The sequence below is a fragment of the Apteryx mantelli genome, chromosome 1 (assembly GCF_036417845.1).
Source record: "Apteryx mantelli isolate bAptMan1 chromosome 1, bAptMan1.hap1, whole genome shotgun sequence".
Classification (NCBI taxonomy): Eukaryota; Metazoa; Chordata; class Aves; order Apterygiformes; family Apterygidae; genus Apteryx; species Apteryx mantelli.
This window is the reverse complement of record NC_089978.1, coordinates 166549550-166571384: the sequence shown is the minus strand read 5'-3', so window position 1 is coordinate 166571384 and position 21835 is coordinate 166549550. Positions and strand designations below refer to the sequence as shown.

Here is a 21835-nt window from a genome sequence, read left to right as displayed (position 1 = left end):
CGGACCGGACCGGGGCCGGGGCTGGGGCTGGGGCTGAGGCCGCGCCTCTCTCCCTCCCTCCCCTTCCCTACTCCCCCCGTCCTCCTTCCCGGTGCGCGCCCGCCCCTCGGCCCGGCCGCGGGCGTCCCGCCGTACGCGGCCCCCATGGAGGAGCCGCTGGCCCTGCACCCCGTGAAGCTCTACGTGTACGACCTGTCCAAGGGCATGGCGCGGCGCCTCAGCCCCCTCATGCTGGGTAAGGGCGAGGGCGGCCGGAGCCCGCCGGGCCCCCGCGGGGCTCCGTCGGGGTGGGGAGGGGGGGTTGTGCCCCACCCGGTCCTGGCGGCGGTTGGTGTCCGAGGCGTAACTTTGGCCCGTCTTGGAGCCAAGGGCGCGGGGTTCGGCCCGGGGCTTGGTGGCAGCAGCCGGGCACTGGACTTAACCGGGAAGGCGGCGCAGTGGGAGAGCGGGCTTTGGCGGTGGGGTGGCTCCAGGGGAACACGGGTCAGCTTCCTTCTCCCCATCTCCCCTTTGTCTTTTGGTTGACGTTGTTTCCTAAAGCCTAACTGAAAGCGTTGGCTATCCCCTGAAGTGAAGGAAAGCTCAGTTCCTGACAGCCACACTTCTATTATGCTCCGAGAGAGAAAGGCACAGCGGGAAGAAAGCCTTCTCCTTTTACAAGGTTATTGAGTTTGAATGGCTTTGTGTTGGTGTGAGACGGGATTGAGCCATGTGTTGCACAGTTTGCGATGCGCAGCTAACCACCTACTCCTTCTAGCTGGTGTGCAAGAGTTCATTGTACGTCTCATCAAGAATATGTGCATTTCCAGCTGAGCTTTGGACTGGTGACTTTGAGGAAAGTTAGGTTTCGCTCAAAGTTTTGGAAGTGTAAAATAGAGGTGCAAGAAGAGAATGGTTTATACCTTTCTCTTACAGACTCTGGCCCACATCAGACCAGCAGTCTGTGTGAGATAAGCCTTCTCAACAGGTTCACTCTCTGAACAGGTGGCTCCGTATAATATTGTCATACAATTTGCTGGTGTTTGCTTCATTCATTTCTCCTGAAAGGAGATTCTGTGCTTTTCTGCAAGCATAAAAAACAAAAAAATCCAGATTCTTCTTAGCATGAAGTTTCATACATGTCAATAATAGGTGTGCAAAATTGAGAAGAAAAGTTTGTAGGGATCCCATGTGATATACTCTATTAGGCAGACAGCAGCAACGGCTTTGCGAGGTGTGCATTTCCCCCATTGGATAACATCAAACCTTTTTTCTTTGGTCAGAGTCACTTCTGTCATAGCCCTCAGGGAAGTAACTTTCACCTGTTAGTTTTTAATGGCTATGCTTTCTTTTGTGCTAAATAGAGAAAAGAGTTATAAATCTTAAATCATGCACACACGTAATCTATATCTTTAACTGCATTTGAGTTGAGCTGATTTTAACTAGTCTTATTTTAAAGTTTGTCTAAGCCTAGACCTGTATGGAAATAGGTTGTCAATGTATTTATCTCCATGCAGATCTTCACATACATCAAGGCAAGGCTTTTTAACTTTTTTTATTACCCACAAAATAAGTCTTGGTCTCTCATTCCTTTCTGAATTTCTGCATAAAATCACACAGTGCATACTTTTATCTGTGGTGCCTCTTATGCTATCCAAACAACAGCTTAAAAACTTTGTGCTTGAGGCAGAATTTGGCATTAAATTTCTAGGAGTAATAGAAACTTAAAAATCTGAACACATTTCACAATAGTGTGGGGAGTGTTTCTTGCTAGCACTGCCCAATAACTAGCTGAGTTCAGACATGTCTGTGGAGTAGGGCCAACTAGGCCTGCTTGGTCATAGTGACAAGGCAGACTTTAGAATACTTGGGTTTATGGAGATCCAGCAACTGGATTATCCATAAAACAAATGATTGTTTGTTCCTTTCTTCCTTCAAGTTTAAATGCCTTCTGTGCATTTCTGCTCAGCTCTATCGCGCCTTCATATTATTTTAGAAATCTCCACAAGAGCAAAGTGATGAAGAAAGTACCGTTCTTTCCTCTTAAACATATCTTTTTTTTCCCCGTCAAAGGACAACAAAAACTGTTGATACTTCTCTGTACATTAACTTTCAGAAAGTCGATAGCTATTTTTCCAGTTTTTGTCAGTGGTATGTATATAATGCACATCATCGGGGAAAATCATAAAAATTGCAGAAGAAATGACTTACTGTATGATTTAGTGCTAAACATTTGTCATCTCTGGGCAGTACAAGATCACTACTTACAGTATTCTTTCTATAGATACTAAGTTTTACTGAAACAATGCTTTTGCTTTGAGTGATAATTCTCTAATATTGCCTTCTTGAAATAGAGGTGTGTTAGAGATGAGAAACAAATTTGGTAAGTAATTGTGCTAAAACCAATTCCTAGCATATTAGAAAACAAACTCAGTTCCCACTGTCAGAGGGGGATGAATTCCACGTTACAGGGCTGACCACTGCGAGGGTATCGCCACATGCTGTCTTCAGTTATCCTAATGGGATCCAGAGGTGTTATGTATTATGTCAGTACAATGTTCAAGGATCAGCCTTCCCCACTAAAAATTAGTTTAACTTTATATATCAGTTGTCACCATTGCAGCTGAATGATGAACCTGAAAGTTATAGTGCCACACAGCATTGTTCATAGCAGGCTTTGGAGTGACTTAGTCATGCCCTTTGTGCACGTTTTCACTTTTCTTGGCAAGTTCATTCTTTTGTGCCCAGACTACTTTTGTTCTTGTTACTCTTCTGTGAGCTTCCTGTAATTTTTCCGTGAATATTTCTATTACTGAGATATATGCGACTGAATGCTGTAGTTCAGTTGACCTGCAATATCAGTTGTGGCATGTTTAATTTTTGTGTGCTATTGCTCTACATGGTCCTTTTCTACATGTACTCTCTCCTCTCTCTCCCCCCATTCTCAGTCTGTGAGATTTTATTTTTAACTAATTAGCCTATGCAATTGCATGATCTAATAAAATAATAAATGTTAACAGGAAAGTGATGAGATTTCTATTCTCAGGGCATCTCACCTGATTCTGTGGAAGGTAGAGAGGATAACAGAATAGTTCAACTTGCAATATTGATTTTAAATAAAATATCCAAAGGCACAGAAGTCTTTAACAAAGATTAAAATTCCATTATATCATGGGCTTAAAGTAAAATGTCCTGCAGCCTCCCAAATTCTCCTCTTCTGTAACTGAGCCTATTGTGTATGTGATTCACTGGATGGGCAGGACTTTATACTACCACAGCAGTTTTGGCTCAGTGCAGTATGAGTTAACAGTCATTTCAATGTGAGTATATTTTAGTTGGGATTCTTAAATGATGCCTTCAACTGGCAGGACTAAAAACAGCCCAATAAGAGTCAGAGTAAAAGATAAATACTAAAAGGAGGAGACACCTTCTGCTTTGTTCCTTGCTTCCAACCCCAACACATTACTCCACTTCCTCTGTGCTTTCTGAAGAGTTTTGAATGGCTCCAGTGCAAGATGAGATCAGCTTGGCTCCAGAGCATTTACTAGTGATTTCTTGAAAATCAAGTGTATCACCCTCCCCCAATCCAGCCTATTTCTTGATCTCCCTAGCCACCTCGGGGAGAAAGGAACTGGAGCAGGTTAGTCTTTTGTTTCAGTTGAACACCTTGAGTAGCACATGGGAGAAACTGCTTGACTAATTAGGATAATTTTCCATCCCAAAAGGGCAGGAGTTCTAATGGCTTGGCCTAAGGAAATCTCAGCAATACGCAAAGCAATGCACTGCTAGAAATACCCAGGCTGGCTGGCAAAATTGTATCACTTCCAGTTCCACAGGAAGCTCGTTCGCTACTCTTCTGGGGTTTTCTACACCATCTCCATTGCAGAGTATAGACACGCTATTAAAAATACTAAGCTTCCATGCATATTAATTCCTTACTTTACAGCTCAGGAACAGGTGTTGTTCTAGCGCTGAGGGACAGATGACATCAGTTCTGAATGGGATAAACTAAGTGCCCTCTCATTATGTGATTCTTTATGTCTCAGAACTCTGCTGTCCCTCAGTCTGATGATTTGGTTTAATGTACAAACTCTGCTTTCGTTTGATGTTTAAAATGTGCAGGAATACACTGCATTGCATGGCCCCCAAGTTTATCAAATTAACTGTGCCAGAAAAATAGATTGGTAAGCATCAAATCTTCCTTCTGCTTGGCCTTCCAGATAAATCCAAGCAGGGAAGTAATCTGGTTTGATTTTATTCTAAAATTATGCAGGCTGCCACCTTCTTTCAAAATAACCTTGTCTCCTAACAGTGACGGTGTCCTGAATCAGTTGCACAACAAGCAAATATAACTACTTCATTCTTCACATTTCTGTGTCTAAGCCGAGGGTCTTGGAATTGTTCTAAGATTTGCATGTTGTATTTTTCCCATACTTCCATGATGTTTACATCAGCAAGAAACCTATTTGAGCTATGAACGTTATAAAGAAAAATAATAGCAGCAAACAAAAAACGCGTTTAATTGTCAGATGATGCATCACATCGTTCAAACAATTGTAATTGCTAATACTGCTAAGCGCAACTCTTTGCTGAATTGGCATCGCTTCCTGAGTTCTACTGAGTAATTTCAGAAAAGATCCATACAAGCACTTAAGCAATTAAAAAATAATAATAATAATGTTTCAGGTATGTGATCAAACTTTCAAAGCTTGACAAGCTATCACCCTAAACTCTCACAACTACCACACAGTAACTTCCATGACCATGTTCTTAGACTGTGACAAATGCAAGGTAATTCAACTCACATTAGCTTGTAATGAAAGCAGATCAAATTAAATTGAACTATTTCACATTTACTGCAGACTGAGCTTACACGCAGACAATTACTGTGGCATAGCTGACACCTGGTGGCTTGGCGATGTGTATTAATTGTTATATGATTAAGTGCCTAAATCTAAATTTGTGATACCCTTCCCTGCTCAACAGCCCTATGTCCCTTGATATATTTAAACTTTCCAGGCAGCTTGCTGTTTCCCTGTTTGACCTGACTGAATGGTAGGTGTCCAAAAGACTACCATCCCATCTGGACATTCCTGTTCATACATTATATGCATGCATATCATTTGGATTACCTTTGCTTTAGGTATTGAGTGCAGAGTAGCTCCTGCAATCATCAGCTTTTGCAGATTGAACAGAAATTATTGGAGAATCAGACTTTTCTGTGTAGTTACAGACAGCCTATGGGTAAACGTGTTGGTTTTGGTGGCAGTACAAGCTTACAGCAGCTCTGTTCACTTAGCAGTGTGCTACAGGAGTTTGGAGTGTTGTGGTGAGGAGTGGAAGAGCATGAAACATGATAATGTCTGCTAGTATCCCAGCTGGCATTCACCATCCCTCACCTAGACCACTCAGTCGACTATGGGATGTAAGCCCTATTGCACTGTAGGATTATTTAGGGAGTATCCCTGGCTTAATCTTCTACTTTCGAAGTTGGGCAATGCCCCCAGAAGCAGCTTTATTGGAAAGTGTCACTGGTGGGTCTGGACACAACTTGTGTCTTAGCACTGCTACAACAATGTGGTACTCTTGCTTCTGGCTGTGGAAACTGGTCATCTGCTAAAGTTTGTGTCATATGTGTTTTGAGCCTTCAGAGGCTGTGAGCAATGTGTTTTTTATATTATGGGCAATGTCAAGCAGCAGGTAGGACATAACTCATTAGTGCAGGCTGTCCTCATTGCTTTGCTCGAGCTGCTCAGCAGTGGCAATGGTTGTGTCTAGATGAGTTGTCAACTGTTCTGTGCAATGTCTGGGTTTGGGAGAAGGGTAATAGTCACGCAGGAGGATCACCAGTGAAGGCAAAACTTCAGGAGGAAGATGATGATGTTCAAGAGGCTGGTGTGACTAGTAGTGCTAGGTTTCTTAGGCTTGTGATTTCCCAAGTGTGTTAGCATTGTGGGGGCTTGCATGGCATTTGAGCAGCACATCTGGTTGAGCACAACCCACCACTGCCAGGAAAGGATTTTATTCTGTCTGCAACAGGCTGGAGAGCTACCATGGATGCCTTATTGTTATCAGTGCTGCTGCTCTGGCATGTGTTTTCCACAGTGCCAGCTTGTTGATGTCATTCAGGAGCTAAGCATAAATAGCTGGTCAGCAGCTCCATTAATATCCCCAAACCAGTACTTGGCACAAAATGACCTATTGCCCTGGCAGCTGCTGCCTGATGTTGAGTATGGGTTTGGTGTGTAACAGCCAGAGAGGAACCCTCCAGGGTCAGACTACAATCTGATGCAAAGTTCCTTTCCTGAATTCTGTTTGTTTTTTGTTTCATACAATCAGAGACTTGCATCAGTGGGAGGGAACCTCTGGAGGTCTCTAGTCCAACCTCCTATTCAAGGCAGGTCCAGTCAGAGCAGGTTCCTCAGAGCCTTATCCAGTTGAGTTCTGAATATCTCCAAGGATGGAAATCACACATCCTTTCTGTCCCACAGTTTGACCACCTTTTTTCTTAAAAAAGAAAAGAAAAAATTGTTTTTCTTTTACTGAGTTGGGAACTTCCCATGTTCCACTGTGCACCTCTTAACAGGGAGATGCTCCCTCTTCTCTATTACCAAGTAGGTAGTTGTAGACAGCAAGAAGTTCTCTTGGCCTTCTCTTCTTAAGACTGAACAAACCCGCTTCTCTCAGCCTTTCCTCAATATTTCATGTGTTCCAGCCCAGTATGTCAGTGTCTTGTACTGGTGGGGGGGACCCAAAATTGGACACAGCACTCCAGATGTGGTCTCACAAGTGCCGATAGAGGGGAAGAATCACCTCCCTTGATTTGCTGGCTATAGTCTTGCTAGAACAGCGCAATATTTGTTGGCCCTCTTTGCTACAATGATCTTTGTAAGTGCAAAAGGCGACAAGTGGGTGTTGCAGTTTTAGAAGCAGAAACTGGCAACTTTATGGAAAACCCTTCATCATTCTTTGCTGGAAATGTACATGCACGTGTGTGTGAAAGTAAACACTAAGATGTCCTTTTTCCATTTAGCATGCAAAAGTGCAGATATGATTCTAGTTGTGCCCTGAAGGATAAAGTTCTAGTGGAAAACAGGAATTTATTGTGAACAAATATGTAATAATTTATTCATAGAGATGCAGAGCCAAGGTGGTAGGACCTATCATAGGCTAGCTGCTAAAGTTAGTTCATTGCATGATACCCTACGTAGACTGTTGCTGATGAGTCCGTAGTGTCATTTACGAACTGCCATACCCCATCAGGAGCTGGTTTCTAGCAGCTCTAGAGTACAAGGTGAAAGCTCTCGTGGGGAAGGTGTGGAACAAGGACCAAAGGGTCTAGGAGCACAACAGTGTGGGACACATTAAAGAGGCAGCAAATGCTCCTGAGATGTTGCAACACGCTGCTCCACTTCTTTCATCACTGCTACTATCTTCTGGCCTTCATCCTACTCCGTGCCTATGTATTTGTGCAACAGGTTGACAGTGAATGCACTGGCTGCAATCCATGGTAGTGACAGATCAGTCCACCTACTTCAAAACTCCGCATGCTCACTTTGACTGATGTCTCTATTGTCACAACAGCCTTTTCCCTGCCTGCGCTCTTATATCACCCTTATCTGAAGCAGATAACTATCTCTGTGTTTTAAGAAAAAAAAAAAAAAAATCATTGTTCATGCCTTACTTGGACACACAAGCATCCCTTTCTCAGAGCTCTTTAAGGATTATCCTTATCAGTTTTGCTCCCTGTTTTATCCAGTTCTGATGACAGGAGAAAGTTTGGGTTGTTTTTTTTTTCCTCTTATTTATTACCTATGAAAAAGGACTCATGAAGAAATGCTGCTGCCTGACACACCCAGATGAAAGCTATTCTGACAGAGGAGTAGGAGGGGATAAGTATCCCAAGACCCACTGCTTACAGAAAGGGAGAGGCAATGTCCCTGCCTCATTCTACACCATTGATGCGGTGGCACTGATCTAAGTAGGAACAGTGACAGAACCTCTCTTTCCACAAGCCAAGTGGAACTGGGATAACACGTCCCATCACTGCTACAAGCACCAGGTGTCCTAGGGGAAGTTGGACACCAGTGTGAGAAAAGTGATCCATGATGTCTCAACAGAGAAGCCAGCTGTTCTAGGAAGTGCCCAGAGCTTCGTTTTAGCAAACGTTTTTTATGAGCAGAATAATTCATTGTTACTCTGTGCATCTGTTTTCAGACCTTTAAAAGCAGTCACAATGCACTTTCAGTATCATAAGTGGAGTGGCTGGTCGTATAGTTGCTAGGGACGGGCAAGGCTGACAGCGTGGAGAGGGAATGCAGCCAAACCTGAGGTGAGGAGAAGAAATGGGACAGTTAGTAATGACAGACCACCTCTAGGTCAAAAAAAACCCCCAAACCTCACAGCATCATAGCCAGGTGGATGAGAGGCAGAGTGTGGTGAATTCCTTGCCTTGCTATATTACAGCGTAACAAAGATTGGTCTGTCCCTTGTTCAGGGGTGCTTAGCTAGGAGCTGAAGAGTTTCTGCCTGCTTGTATACTGAGAGTCTCTTCTACAGTGATGGTATAACTAAACACTTCACATTTTCCCTCCTTGAAGGAGAAACTGCAGCAAACTCATCAAATGCAGCAGAAGCCTAACTGCTCTACTGCCAAATCCCAGCTACACTCAACTTCATGTCTGTTCCCAGTCAGGGTGCTGTGACCATACCACCCTCACTGAACCACGCTGGCTGTTAGTAACCTCTTCCAGAGCCTTGTCTTTGCAATGTTTTGGTTCCCTGTGGTGCACAGTGTAAAGTATCTGCTGAGCAGTAGCATGGTAGATGGGATCAGTTAGACTGTTGTGCAGGGGTCTGTGTCCGGATCAGTCACCTCCAGCACTGATGTCTGTGGCTGGTTTGACATCTGGCAAACAAGGGAAGATGCAAGGAAGCAATGTGCGTGTGGCTAGCAGCAGGTCTAGCTCAAGGCCTGTCCTTGACTTGCTGTTGCGCAGTCTTAAACAGAAGTTTAGGTAAAGAGAGGGAGAAAAGGCAAGGCAGAGGCCCTTATGATGACCCAGGAAAGCCTGATGTCACAAGCATTCAAAGAAAATGCCTCTTCAGAGTTCTGAGGCTGCATTTAAAAGAGGAGGATGATATCTAATACATAATGGCACAGAATTCGGGAAGCAAAAATTGACTGACAAGATCAGTGGCTGGCTTTGGGAGGCCTTATACTAATCTGATGAAAGTGGGTGGTGTCCAAACAAGAATAAAGCATTTTGGCCCAAAGTTAACTCATCAGGACTTTCAAAACAAATTTTTACTAGCACAGTGCATCTTGTATTCAGTTTGGGGGCTGTTTTTTTTTTTTATTATCTGTCTGTGTTGTTCTTGACCTAGCTCTAAGAAACCTGCAATTGGCTTTAGCAGATTCAGATCCCATTCTGGCATCTAAAGGTTCAACAACAACAAAATTTCTAGGAAAAGGTGCTGCTTGGTTGTAAAGGACAATGGTGTGGGAAGTAGTTTGCTGGGGGAGGGGGCTGACACATGAAGAATGACTAAAAAGAACAAGGGCCTGCTAGAGCATAGGGGTGCTCAGTCTACCCAGGAGTTCAGGGAAATGCCAAATATGAGTATACACAGTTATTTTGTTCTAAACCCACTTTTCTGAGTGTTGCGCCCCTTGTTTGGCAAACCAAAATTAAACCATGTCTGTGTCGTAGCATGCTGCCTTTGCCTAAAAGTTTACAAAGGGATGCTATTCCAGGGACCAAACCCTTAGGTTATGATAAAGTAATCAAGCCTGAAGCAGTACCAGCTAGTGACCTTTTAAAGACTGGTTTGATCTTGAGATCTCACCATGAAGGAGGAGGAGAGCTTTAGGCTTCCCACTTGAAAAAGATGTACCCAGCGGCCTGGAAAAGCATTTCAGAAGGGACTTTTTATCTAAGACACAATGATATTATCAATTTAGTAGTGCCCAAAACAAATCTTTGCTGCTGATGCCTGTGTTGTACAAAACTTTTAATTCAGTTTTATAGCTTGTGTAAATTTCAGTCCTGTACTTGATTTGATTTTGTTTTCTCTCCTAAACTGTGAATTTTTAAGAGGGGGAGAAAGCCACAGCATGGATTACAGAGACTTTCACCCACAGATCCTTGTTTCAAGTCTGATTTCTCATCAGTTATTGAAAAGGAAAACTGAGTACTCTGTGCTGGCTGGCTAACTGCCTGCAATTCTGAAATGAGTGTGAAACTCAACTCTTCTGGTCCTGAGTACTCTTAATTTTAGGAAAATGTCCCCCCACATCTTGGTCTGTAGATAAAAGTCCAAGGAAGGTGAACATTGGCAGGATAGGATGGCACTGCCAGCTCTGCATGCAGGAGGAGGAAAGTAAGGCACCAGTGTGGGCAGAGTAGTTTACTTGAAAGAAAGACATGCTGCTTCTTTTGAAGCAACTCTGGGATGAAAGTTGTATCTCTCAGGTTACTATCATGGTGAAATAATGGGCAAGATTCCTTGGTGATTGACAGAAAGTAGGCTGAAATCTGGAAAATACATTGCTAATAACTCTTTTCTGTGCTTACAGGGAAACAGCTGGATGGCATCTGGTAAGTGACTAGATTTAAATTACATAATGTATGTTAAACACTGTGTGGCGTAGGAAGTATTTTCAATATGAGATTATATATGCTTCAGATCTTAAGAAAGCTGGTGCTGAAGATAGACCAAGGTACTTTCTGTTCCTGAATCTGGATTGACAGTAAGATGGTGTACAGTCAGGTGCCTGTTAAACTTCTGGAGTCAGAGCTCAGTGGACCCCATGAAAACAGTGTTGCTAATGATTGTTGCGTTTTAATGCTCTTGTACCCTTTTTCAAGGCTAGGATGCTTGTCTTTGTCACAAACACTTTGTCTTCTAATTTCAGGCATGACTAAACATGACAATACAAGAGGAGGTGGGAGGGGAGGGTATTACAGAATCAGGCCACATGATACTTAGGAGCTATGACTACATTCAAAACATTCTCCAGTTTGCTATAATTCGCATCCAGGAGTAAAACAAACAAAACAAAGCAAAAATTGTCCATCCATCTCCCATTCATCTTGCCTCTGTAATCATCCATCTCCAGTGATTTTCCAACCTTTTCCCAGGTCGTGTCTATCAGTCAGACACATACTCCCTCCATCAACACAGTAATGGGGCTGGCACTATCTCTGTGACTATATCCTTGTCCCTTTAGCTGAAAGGGGCCACTGGAGATCAAATGTAGGAGTGGAAGTCCTTTTCTTGCCATGTTCCTTCATGCTTGGACACCTAGCTAAGCCTCTTTTCTCTCAACCATCTGCAGTGTTACATGAGGCTTGATAATCATTGCTTCCATTTTTGTTAGTGTCCGGCAGATACTGTTCCTAGTCACAGAAACACCTTGACCTTTTCTTTCAAAGTTACTCACTTCTGTGATGTCCTTGAGCACATGAATTTACCAGTGACTTTTATGTTAGATTAAATATTTGCTTTGTTTCACCTACTTTCTGTCCTTTGTGGCAGGCACACCTCCATTATAGTCCATAAGGATGAGTTCTTCTATGGCAGCGGGGGAATCTCCAGCTGTGCGCCTGTAAGTTAAACTTATTTTTCTGATAAAATAATTTTGTGATAGGATTAACTGATCAGAATTTTGTTGCTGTCCTTTAGAAAAGCAGCAAGTGAAGAGACTTCTGAATTCAGCCAGCTAAGGCTGCTTGGCATGGTGGCCCTGGGCATCTGAGGAAAAGGGAACATGAACAATGGATTTAAGCCCAACTAAATGGAGATTGGGGGTTACTTCAGTGATGGTATCCTGGGGAGAGAGACACTGTCAGCAGCTGCATTGCCTGATTGACATCTTGTCTAATTCTATATGGACAGTTTTTGCCTGCAGACTTGGCAACTCAAGACATCCTTTTAAAAATAAAAAATCCATAATGCTTTGACAGACCTTTCTGTTCTTGGAGAGGCAAACTGATGGGCTGCTCTTCTAAAATGAAGTTTTGCCATAGTTTAGAGCTTTCAGCTTAAAGAACCAAGTGTACAAGCTGAAGTGTAAGTTGCACGTTACCTCTCATTCTCCGAGTGCAGAATGAGGGAGGCCAGTAGGGCTCTTCACTTCACAAGCATACTAAAAGTTCCTCCTTTTGTGCATGGGCAAGCCATGACAGCTCTATTCCATGGAGTCCTTCAAAAGAATTTATTCTGTCCATTTAACATTTTCTTCTGGCTGTTAATTCTTGCAGGGGGGGACACTGCTTGGCCCCCCAGACTCAGTTGTTGACCTGGGGAACACTGAAGTCACAGAGGAAATTTTCCTGGAATATCTTTCCTCGTTGGGAGAATCTATGTTCCGGTTAGTAGCAGCTTTTATTGTAAAATCTGTGTACCAAGAAGAGTGTCTAGGGGCAGAGGTGTAGACGGGAGGAAGGTGTTTGGAGACCAATCCTATTCACAAAGGGCTGCCTGATACAATACTTGGTACTCTTTAAATCTAAGGCTGGAACTGATGTGGTGGTACACAATGAGCTGCCAGCTAGTGACCCTCTGATGTGCTAGCCCTTAGCTATGCTGGGAAAGCATTCTGCCAGGAAGCCTTTCACATTGCATGCTTTTTGCAAAATGGGATAATGCCTGATATCTCTTTGAGAGGATCACCAGGGAAAATGAAGGCAGTGTATGAAATATTTCAGTAAATCGTGCTTTACCATCTGAGTCAGAGGCAAAAATGTTGTAGGGGAGCTGCCAACCTTCAGATGAGTAAAATCAAGGTCTTTACTGTTGGAGAGTCTAGTATGCTTTTTGCAAGAATAGGAAACTGTAGCATTTATTGTTTTGGCTACATTTCACTGTCAGTAATTCCTGTGATTTCTCCTTATTCCTTCTGTGGTTTTAACTGAAGAAACCTGACCTCACTTATCCTCCGAAAAAACATTCTATGGTGTCAATGATGCGGTGATGTCATTTTCCACCCTGATTCAATTGAATTTGAAGGTGAACTGACTTCTGTATTTTGCATATTTGCCTTAGAGACCTTTGGGATGAAAAGTGCTAATGTAAGGAGATGTTTTGCATTAGTGGTCTGAGTTTCTCTCCTTGTTAGATTTATTGCTGAACCTGTCTTTTCGTGTTTCAATTCCTTTCCTGTGGCACAGAGGAGAGTCTTATAACCTCTTTGAACATAACTGCAACACCTTCAGTAATGAAGTGGCACAGTTCCTGACAGGAAGAAAGATCCCTTCCTACATCACTGACCTTCCAGCTGAAGTGCTTGCCACGTGAGTATGAGTTCCACTTCTCTCTGTAGTATGTTGCTTCATGCTAACACTTAAATATTTCACTGATGCAATAGTGCCAGTTTCTGCTGGTTCTCTACTGTGCTTCATGAGATGAGGGAGAGGATGCCATTTGCTTTACTTTTAACACTTACAACACTCTGTACCACAGATGCTAATTGGCACTGGAATTGCTCAGAAGATGGAAGAAGGTTGTTCTTCTGTCTTTTGAATTAATTTAAACTAATTATTTTATCATCTCTCTTACATGACCAGAAAAGTATAGAAAATTTCAGAAAATGGTGCAAATTTGCTGTCTTAGGAAACTAGTACCTCTCAAGAGTCACTTCTCTTACTCCAGGCACCATAATTGCAGCGGAGATGTCTTTTTTTTTTTTTTTTTTTTTTTTTTTTCCTCCCCTCTTCCCTTCTGAGGAGGCAGGCAAGATGTAATTTTAAAGTTAACACTGCAATTCTTTAAGCTAGGACTGGGTAGGCAAAGAGGGTATGGAAGACAGAAAATGAAGAGTTTGTTTCCTGCCTGGTAGGTCAGCTCAGCATTTCTTTATGTGTACTCTGAGTGAGTGAGGAACCCAATGCAATGATTTAAGCTCCATCATTTAGGTCTTATTTCTCATAACAATGGTATACAACATTATTTGGGAGACACGTCTTCTACCCTGAACTGTGGTCTCCTCAAATGTCTCAAAGTCAGATTAAATCTGTAATTGAATGAGTCATATTGAAAGATAAACCAGGTGCCACAGACTGCAGCAGAAATTATTCTGCAGGTACTGAACCACTGTTCAGTAAGGGGGCTAGAGGCTGTTCTTCTAGTAGAGTCTTTAATTTTGATGTGGTATTTAATGAAGAACTTCAGTTGCATAACTGGGATTTTGTTCACACACTTGAGTAGAATGAGTTACCAAAAGCTGGTTTCAGACGTGGTATTATCATGTTAGCAGTGCAGACATGTTAGGGCTCCACATTAGCTTATATGAAACCATGTTTAAGATTCTTAGTTATTGAACAGTATATTCTTTTTTACAAGTTAAATTAGTCTGCTCTAATTTGTAGTGAAATTTTGTTCTTCAAATTTGCCTCTACAAAGTTGGTTTGATTCTACTCTAGGAAGTGAGTACATTTCAGTAGTAAATGGGGGAAAATGTTCATCAGGGAACTATTTGAGATGTTTATTTCTTTGCCTTCTCAGACCTTTCGGACAAGCTTTAAGGCCCCTCCTGGACTCCATCCAGATCCAGCCACCTGGTGGAAATACCTTCAGCAGACATAATGGACAGAGCTAACAGGAGTGACCCGGTGTGCCCAGCCTCACCAGGCCTCTTCCTTTTTAATCATGAATTACCAGATTTCTATTTTATAATTTCCCATCAGAATTAACTCTATGGAAATGACAAGATAAGTTTTCAAATTTCCTAGGGAGAGGATTTATCAGGGTGCATGTAAGACAATGCTACCAAAAAGATTGCCATAATTTCTAATAGTATTATACTAACTTATAAAGGCTGTCTTGCCTGAGTAGGCTGTCGCTTTTGAACCAACTCCCATGCCAGTAAAGTGGGGATTCATTCCATGAACATTCAAGGGCCCGTTATGCAATTTGGGGTAAATAAGGGGATGTTCTATCCCTTGCCAGGCTCACATCTTTCTCTTGTCGCTGCCTGTATTATGGGGACATTTGATCATGTCTGTAGCAGAATGACAAAGGAAGTGTTTGTAGCCTAGAAAGTGAAGGTCTCCCAGTGTTAGCCTTCTGTGTATTTCATTGACATTGTGTTACTTGCTCAGGGGAAAAGCTGAACTCATCTGATTAGAATATTTGAAATGGCACAACTACGTGGGAAAGGTGGCCTAGTTGAACTAAGTGTCCCTCTCAAAATTGCAACTTTCAATGGGATTGGGGGGGGGGGGAGGCTGCCACTGAAAATTACCAAGAACTTCCTCCTGCTAGATCCAAGAATTATGAGAGGAAACAAGCTGAAAGAACAGAATCTCATGAGCAGAAGTGGTGGAAACGCATTTCAAGTGAGAGCAAAATGAAGTGAAACGTTTCCTTTTCTCTCAAGCAAGCTTACTAGCAAATGTGTAGAGCCTTGTTAACTATCTACTTTCACACAAGAGCTGCTTTTGCTCACTATGCCATAGTTACAGTACAGGAAGGCAGGAATAGCATAGCAGCTACATAATAATACAAGGTAGACCAATTCTGCCTTCAATATCCAGTTACTGCCACAGTAGGAGTTCCAACTTTCTCAGATATCACTGTCCTTTCCAAAGCTGTCATGTCACAGACAGGACTCTGATTAAGTGTAAGAGAAATAGGTAATAGGTCTCCCCAAATTTAAAGAGAATGAGCAAGACTAAAATTAATCTTTTCTATGGAACAATTGCATTTATCAGGATACATACAGAGGCAGTTTTATCCTCAGATTGACATTAGATTGCATCAGTACTGCATCTCCTGATTTAAGGTTCTTACAGCTTCACTATTATTTGCAGTGGGAAAAGATTAGGGAACAGAAAGAATAGGCACATTCACTTCTTTTCATGCATGTGTATTCACTTTTCCTGGACAACTCTGTAGCATTTACATTTAGGAAGGAACACAAGAAAGAGTCATCAGACAACTGGAACATTCCCCAAACCCAAAAGTGCTGCTGATTCTCCATAAAGGGGGATTGCACATCCTGGATGCTGCTGATAAAGCGTCTATGCAAGTGTATAGCCCTTTGTCCAGTGCTTTATTGTGAAAAGAATTGCAGCAAGTTCAGTCCTGCATCTTAAACTTCCTGCACTGGAAACCTCCTGTGTACCTAAAGTAGATGTCTTTTCTCTGTGGGGCTCTTTCTCCCAAAATAATGTGTTAATAACTTTCTCATGCTATTATTCAGTGAAGACTATAATGGTTCATATTTTTGTGGGAATGGAATGGAGGAAAACTACAGTTTATTCTTGCTGCATCAAATATTCTTTTGCCCTGCACCTTGTGAAATCACTATGTATGTGAAAATAAGGCACTGTCAGTGCATTTCACAGGTGTGTATGTACCTGCTCTCAGTGAACAGCAGTGGTCTTTGCAGCCCAGAATGTTTTTCTTCTTCTGTCATTCTCTGCTTGTGCCATCAACTTCTCTTTAAGTGTTTCATTTGATGTACTGGACTCTGAAACAACTTTAACAGTTAGTTCTGGTTTATACAAAAGCTTTCAATCTTTCTCCCCTTTTCCCCACTAAAAGTCAGTGTTTGAAGAAAAAAAAAACCTCTATAATAAAGCATTTGTGAACACCTTTTGGTGCTGTTGGAGGAGGAATCGGTAAGTGTTTGCTTTCCACTAAGCCATAGCTTAATGTTCTTGTTCTCTCTATATATCCTCTCCAGTCTTTTCCCATACCTATTGTGTAAAGAGTAACTGGTCTCTCATCTTAAGACAGATGTGAATATCCAACAAAATGCAGTAGCATTAGAGATCTTGGACCATCCCCAGCCAAACAGGTATACCCAGTTTGATAGGGTGCAGCCCAACATGGATATGCTAGTTTAGCACCCAAAAGCAGCACAGCTGTGGTTGCTTGTCTTTTAGCAAGCTACTTACTTCAGGCACAGCACTCAGCTGATATGGCTGCTCTGCTTCCCATTCAGGTGAAGCTCTGGCACCATGGTGTCTGCCCCACACTCCATTGCACAGTGTGGATGTGTCCTGTGTATCCACCACTTGGTGGTCCTGAGCCTGGGTTCTGCTTGGCTGCCTACTTCAGGACCTGTTACATCCTGTCAGGAGAGAGGAAAGAAAAGGAAGAGGTTCACTGTATGCATTTTGCAGTCTGCCTTTTCCCCTCCCGAGTAGCCCCTTTGCAGAGATAATGCTGCTACTTCAGTATCACCAGGTAAAATTTCTCTCAGCCATATTCTGTTTGCAATAGCAATGGAGCTCGGAAAGGAGCTTGCAAAGGGCCCCCTAGGTTCTGGACCTACACTGGGTTCTGTGGCAAAGGACTTTCAGGAGGGAATCCTGTTTGCTTGAACTTACTGAATAGTGAGATCCCTATACTGTGTAGGCCTTTTAGAAACCCATTTTCTCCAAAGATGGTTATGTGTAAATTGCAAAACTGTGCACCCAACATTCCACCCAGCCATACTTATTTATAGGATTGTAAGCTAGAATGAGAAATGTATGTAAGTGTATATAAGCAAAGAACTTCAGCCAGTTGATTGACAAAGGGGCAGGGAAGCTGAACTGAAAGAGAGCAGAACCCATTTGCCCCAACTTACTCTTCTGTCTTGTGTTGTTGGGGTTCCCCATGCCATTTTAAAAATGTTAATAACGTCTTTAGGCAGAAAGTGATGTTGGGGGGGGGGGGTCTGGTTTTTTTTTATTACAATAAACAAATACAGCAGTCTTTCCTGTTTGTATGTGCGTGTCTGCACAGCTGCCCAGCAAAGGCAGCTGACCAGAAGTCTTCTGCTTCACTCTGTTCCCAGTTGGAAACTGCAGCTGTCCTAGCAAGTTGTGCCATATACTGCTATTGCAAGTAGCACTGGTTACTGCCCTTTGCTAGAACTGGTCATAGTTGATACTCCAACTTAAGCTTGGGGAAACTATTTTTCTAAACAACAAGGTATGTTATCAAGACCAATGTTTTGAACAGTCCTTGCTCATCTGAGTGAGCAAGAATGAAACATCTAATATCTGCTATTGAAGAAGAGACCCAACAGGGTTTAAACACAACATAGGCTCTAACTTTTATCCTGATTGTCTCAATGCTATTACTTTTTTTTTGGGGGGGGGGGGATTTAAGTAGCTTTCATGCTTGATGTTTGTCTGTAGCTGCAGAGGCAATATTGGCATGGATTACTTAGCACCTCCCATCGTGCATTCAGTGGTAGGATATTGAAGAAAGGAGAATGCCTGGCTCTGGGGAAAAAATTTTGCTTGGTTCAGCCTTTTGAATGCTTACTGAGGACATCAAAATGATAAACCACACAGTTCACCATTTCTGCAACGGTCTGTATCAGTGTTGTAATAGAAGAGGGCTTCTAACAAAAGATGCATGATTGCAGTTATTTTGGGCTGTGCTATTTAGATGTGATGCTGATCTACTATCGAGTACCAGTATTAGCCCTACATAAAATATCTGGGAACATGTACAAAAGGAAAATGTTGACTATAATAGCAGCCCTAGACAGAAGTCAGCACTCAGACACTTACCTTCTAAACTTGGAACAAAGTATTTGCCCTTGCTGCTAGTTACAGAATTTTTATCCACAACAACAGCTGCTGTGTATCCAAGGAGCAATCAAGGGAATATATCAAAGGATCTGCAAGGATGCTTTAAATGTGTCTGTGAAGTATTAAATAACTAAGCCATAGTGGTTCTGTCCTCAGAGCTAACCCAGCTGATTTATTAAGCTGTAAGCACAACTGTACGCAGCCATACACATAGCTAAAAGGCAGTCTCATACTTTTGGGAAATCATGAAGATACTAGTGCATTAAGGGTGTTTAGAGAGATGTTTTGGCTCCCTGTAGACTAGAAAAGAGTTTTTAAAGCCATGTGGCAGAAATAAGCTGGAGAAAGCATAACAAATAATTCAAATTTTGGAAAGCTCTACTGATGGTGTAAATTTGACACGCTATCTGTAGGAGTGCAAAAATGCAAAAGCTGATCTGTATTTTAATGGACTTCATACTTCAGCGAAGTACCACGAGGTGGCACTGCTGTTATGTCTCACCGGGATGGACCTCTGCCCTGGTAGTGCTGCTTCTGCTCCACAGTTGGACCGATTGATAGCGAGTGAGGAGTAGATCCTACAGATGTTCCTTTCCAAAGGCTGTTGTTCCACCCATGTGGAAAGAGTTGATTTTCAGTTTGGTACCTAAGGGGAAGAATGCCCATAAGTATGTCCTTCAAAACAGACCCCCTTGTTGGCCTCAGATGCCAAGGAAAGACTGGCACCAAGATTCCCTTGGAGACTGCATCCTCTTTATTTTACTTGAAATGAGATATGGTGGTGGGCCTGCTCTGTTCCTTGTGCTGTACTTGAATAGGAGCATAAAATGCATACACACAGAAATGTATTTTTGTTCTAGTCTCCACATCTGCTAAGCCATATTCCCTTCATTTGTTCTAGATCTGTTTGGAACCAGATTCCTATTTTTATAACACAGTGTCAGGGAAGGGGCACATGGTTTGCAGACAGGCTTCAGAAAAGCGAGATGCTGAGACAAGCTGGCAGCCAACAGGCCAGATTTCTAACCAGGTTGGAAATACCAGAGATCAGTGACATGCTAGTTCCTCCCGAAAGCAAGGAGTGCAGGGGGAGCTCTGTGTGGAAAAGGATGAGTGCTCAGCTTCTCTAAGCACAAGGAGGCTAGGGTTGTGCACAGAATTGGGAAACTTTTTTTTTTTCTTTTTGAAAACATGCATTTGACAGCAGGAGACTGCAAAGTATTCTCTGATGTCTAGGAGTCCAAGTGGGAAGAAGGTTGTCCCAATAATAACTGCAAGGCTGAGCACAACTTATGGGATGTCAATTAGTAATGTCAGCAACAGGTCAGAGTGCCTCTCCCAGGCAAGAAAGCTGCATATAGAAGCAGCCAGAAGAATGGATGGTTGGGCAGCTTGGGCTATGGCAGGAACCAAAGTGACACCACAATGCCAGGGCTGTAACAGGAGTGAGCTGGCAGGCTTTACTAGCACCACACCTCTTCCACCCAGATGTGAGAAGTCTCATCCTTGTACCACCTACTGCAGCTTACAGAGAAGAAATGGCTTGTATTTCTGAAATCCTCAGTTCGCTGTGTATCCGACTCCAGGACTCTGTCTTTTGAGAGTCCTGGGGATTAGGACACAGCTCTGATGCATGGGAGAAGAGTGGATTGGTTTCTGGTAGTGAAGCAACCTGAATTCATGAAGGTACTCATTCTTCAGCACGCTATGATAAACACACCTTGAAGTATTCATATTCTGGAGTAAATCTGCACACATTGACTAATCAGGGAGTAATCACACATAGGTGAGCCCTGTAACAGAGCATAATCTTAAACCAAATTAAAAATTCAGCACCAAATTTCACACTAAGCGGGTGGGCACAGAGGAGGCAGTCCAGGAGTTTCAATGCATCCAAGAACAGAGCCCAGCTTTCCAGATGCAGGATATCATAACCAGGATGTGAACCAGAAGGCCCCAGAGACAGTGATTCTGCAGAAATGTCAATGTCAGGGCAAATACAACTTGTAATACCTATCCAAGACCACTCGAGGCTACATTTGAAGCAGAGGAGTCTCTCTGTTGCCATCCCAACTGCCTGCATTGCCAGCCAGAGCAAGTGAGCAGTGGCCTCGGCTCATCCAGAGGAGTGACCAGGAGACCTGGAAGTGAAGCAGACACCAAATCACTTACTTTTCAGAAATTAACATTGTGTTCTGCTCCTCAAAAGATATTGGGTGCTGCTGCCTGGACACAGGGAGAGAGACTGGAGCCCCTTCACATCCCAATTTCTTTATAAAGGTGATGGCGACTGTGCCTGTTCTGTGCACCAGCTCCTTGGCTGTGGGACCCTGAAAACTTGAGTCTTTTGTGCAGTATGGTGAATGCATGGGGACTGGGCTTGGAGCTCAGCTGGATGTTACCTGCCACGGTGCAGTTACCTCCTGCAATAGGACAGTAGCAGAGTTTCCTTTTCAGTGGGATTCTTTGTAGCATAAATAAGCCAGAGTCCTTATACCCCCCTATGTCTTGTGGCATCATCTCCAAGCGATTTCCATGCCACCTTCTCTTCCCCTTCTGTTTCAGAGGCTCCCCCAACTTCACTTCCATGCCCCTCTTGTAAACACGATACAAAAAGAGGCCCCTGCCTCATGGAGCATCCAAGGCAGCCCAGAGAGTTCACAGCTACACTCAGTGCTCGCAATTGCTGCCCTCCCAAGGACATGTGTCTCCTGTCCCAGTTCCCTGAGTGCTGTTCCCTGAACGCTCCTCTGGAAATAAAGTGAATCTTGGCATACCAAGCTGCAGTGATCCCCGCACACAGGGACCAAGTTGCAGAAGCTCAATCTGCTTCTGAAGCAGCTCACAGTAACAACGCAGTAAGTTACCCTGATGACATTAACTGCTGGAGGCAATGAATGCCTTCCCCAACAAGTAATGGAGGATGTTTTGGTAAACCTTCTCCAAGCCAATGGCATAGAGATAAGTTTTTAACATTGCTTCTGTATGTCACGCTTCTATTGTGTGGGAGCAGAAAAACCAAAATCATTAGCAAAAATGGAATCTTGGAAGCCACCTGAACGCTTCATTTTGAAAGGAATCTGGCAGAGAATTGTAAAAAGTGGTTGCACAATTTCCTGGAAGCAAATAATACTCAGAAAACCCTATCAGACTAATACTCTTCTCCCAGCTTCAGCCCAGCTAGAGACTGGCAGCACGTTCCAGAGAGAGAAGGAAGGCAAACTGCTGGGCAAAAACATTGAAAATTCCAAGTTAATTGTTACTGATGTTAGAAGGTAATTCAGGAAAGATTTGGTTTTCCATATGAGACTGCT

General features: G+C 42.9%; 1 protein-coding gene across 2 annotated transcripts; it reads left to right on the top strand.

Annotated features, from left to right (window-relative positions):
• Positions 1-41: 41 nt before the first annotated feature.
• DESI1 (desumoylating isopeptidase 1) lies at positions 42-16584 on the top strand. 2 transcript variants are annotated; one of them, XM_067310693.1, is made up of 7 exons: positions 195-235; positions 541-661; positions 10559-10580; positions 11521-11590; positions 12246-12355; positions 13155-13277; positions 14488-16584. In XM_067310693.1, exons 2-7 carry the CDS (start codon positions 610-612, stop codon positions 14579-14581), a joined length of 471 nt encoding a protein of 156 aa, XP_067166794.1. In that variant the 5' UTR covers positions 195-235; positions 541-609; the 3' UTR covers positions 14582-16584. The 2 variants fall into 2 exon arrangements, with proteins under 2 accessions (XP_067166802.1, XP_067166794.1); XM_067310701.1 differs by lacking the exon at positions 541-661 and having other exon boundaries at positions 42-235.
• The last annotated feature ends 5251 nt before the right edge of the window (positions 16585-21835 follow it).

What these genes read in the sequence shown, in the direction of transcription:
- DESI1 (XM_067310701.1), top strand. Translation starts at nt 145, where the DNA reads ATGGAGGAGCCGCTGGCCCTGCACCCCGTGAAGCTCTACGTGTACGAC. An exon ending in CCTCAGCCCCCTCATGCTGG is followed by an intron (nt 236 to 10,558) that starts GTAAGGGCGAGG and finishes CTGTGCTTACAG; the next exon opens with GGAAACAGCTGGATGGCATC. An exon ending in GAATCTCCAGCTGTGCGCCT is followed by an intron (nt 11,591 to 12,245) that starts GTAAGTTAAACT and finishes TAATTCTTGCAG; the next exon opens with GGGGGGACACTGCTTGGCCC.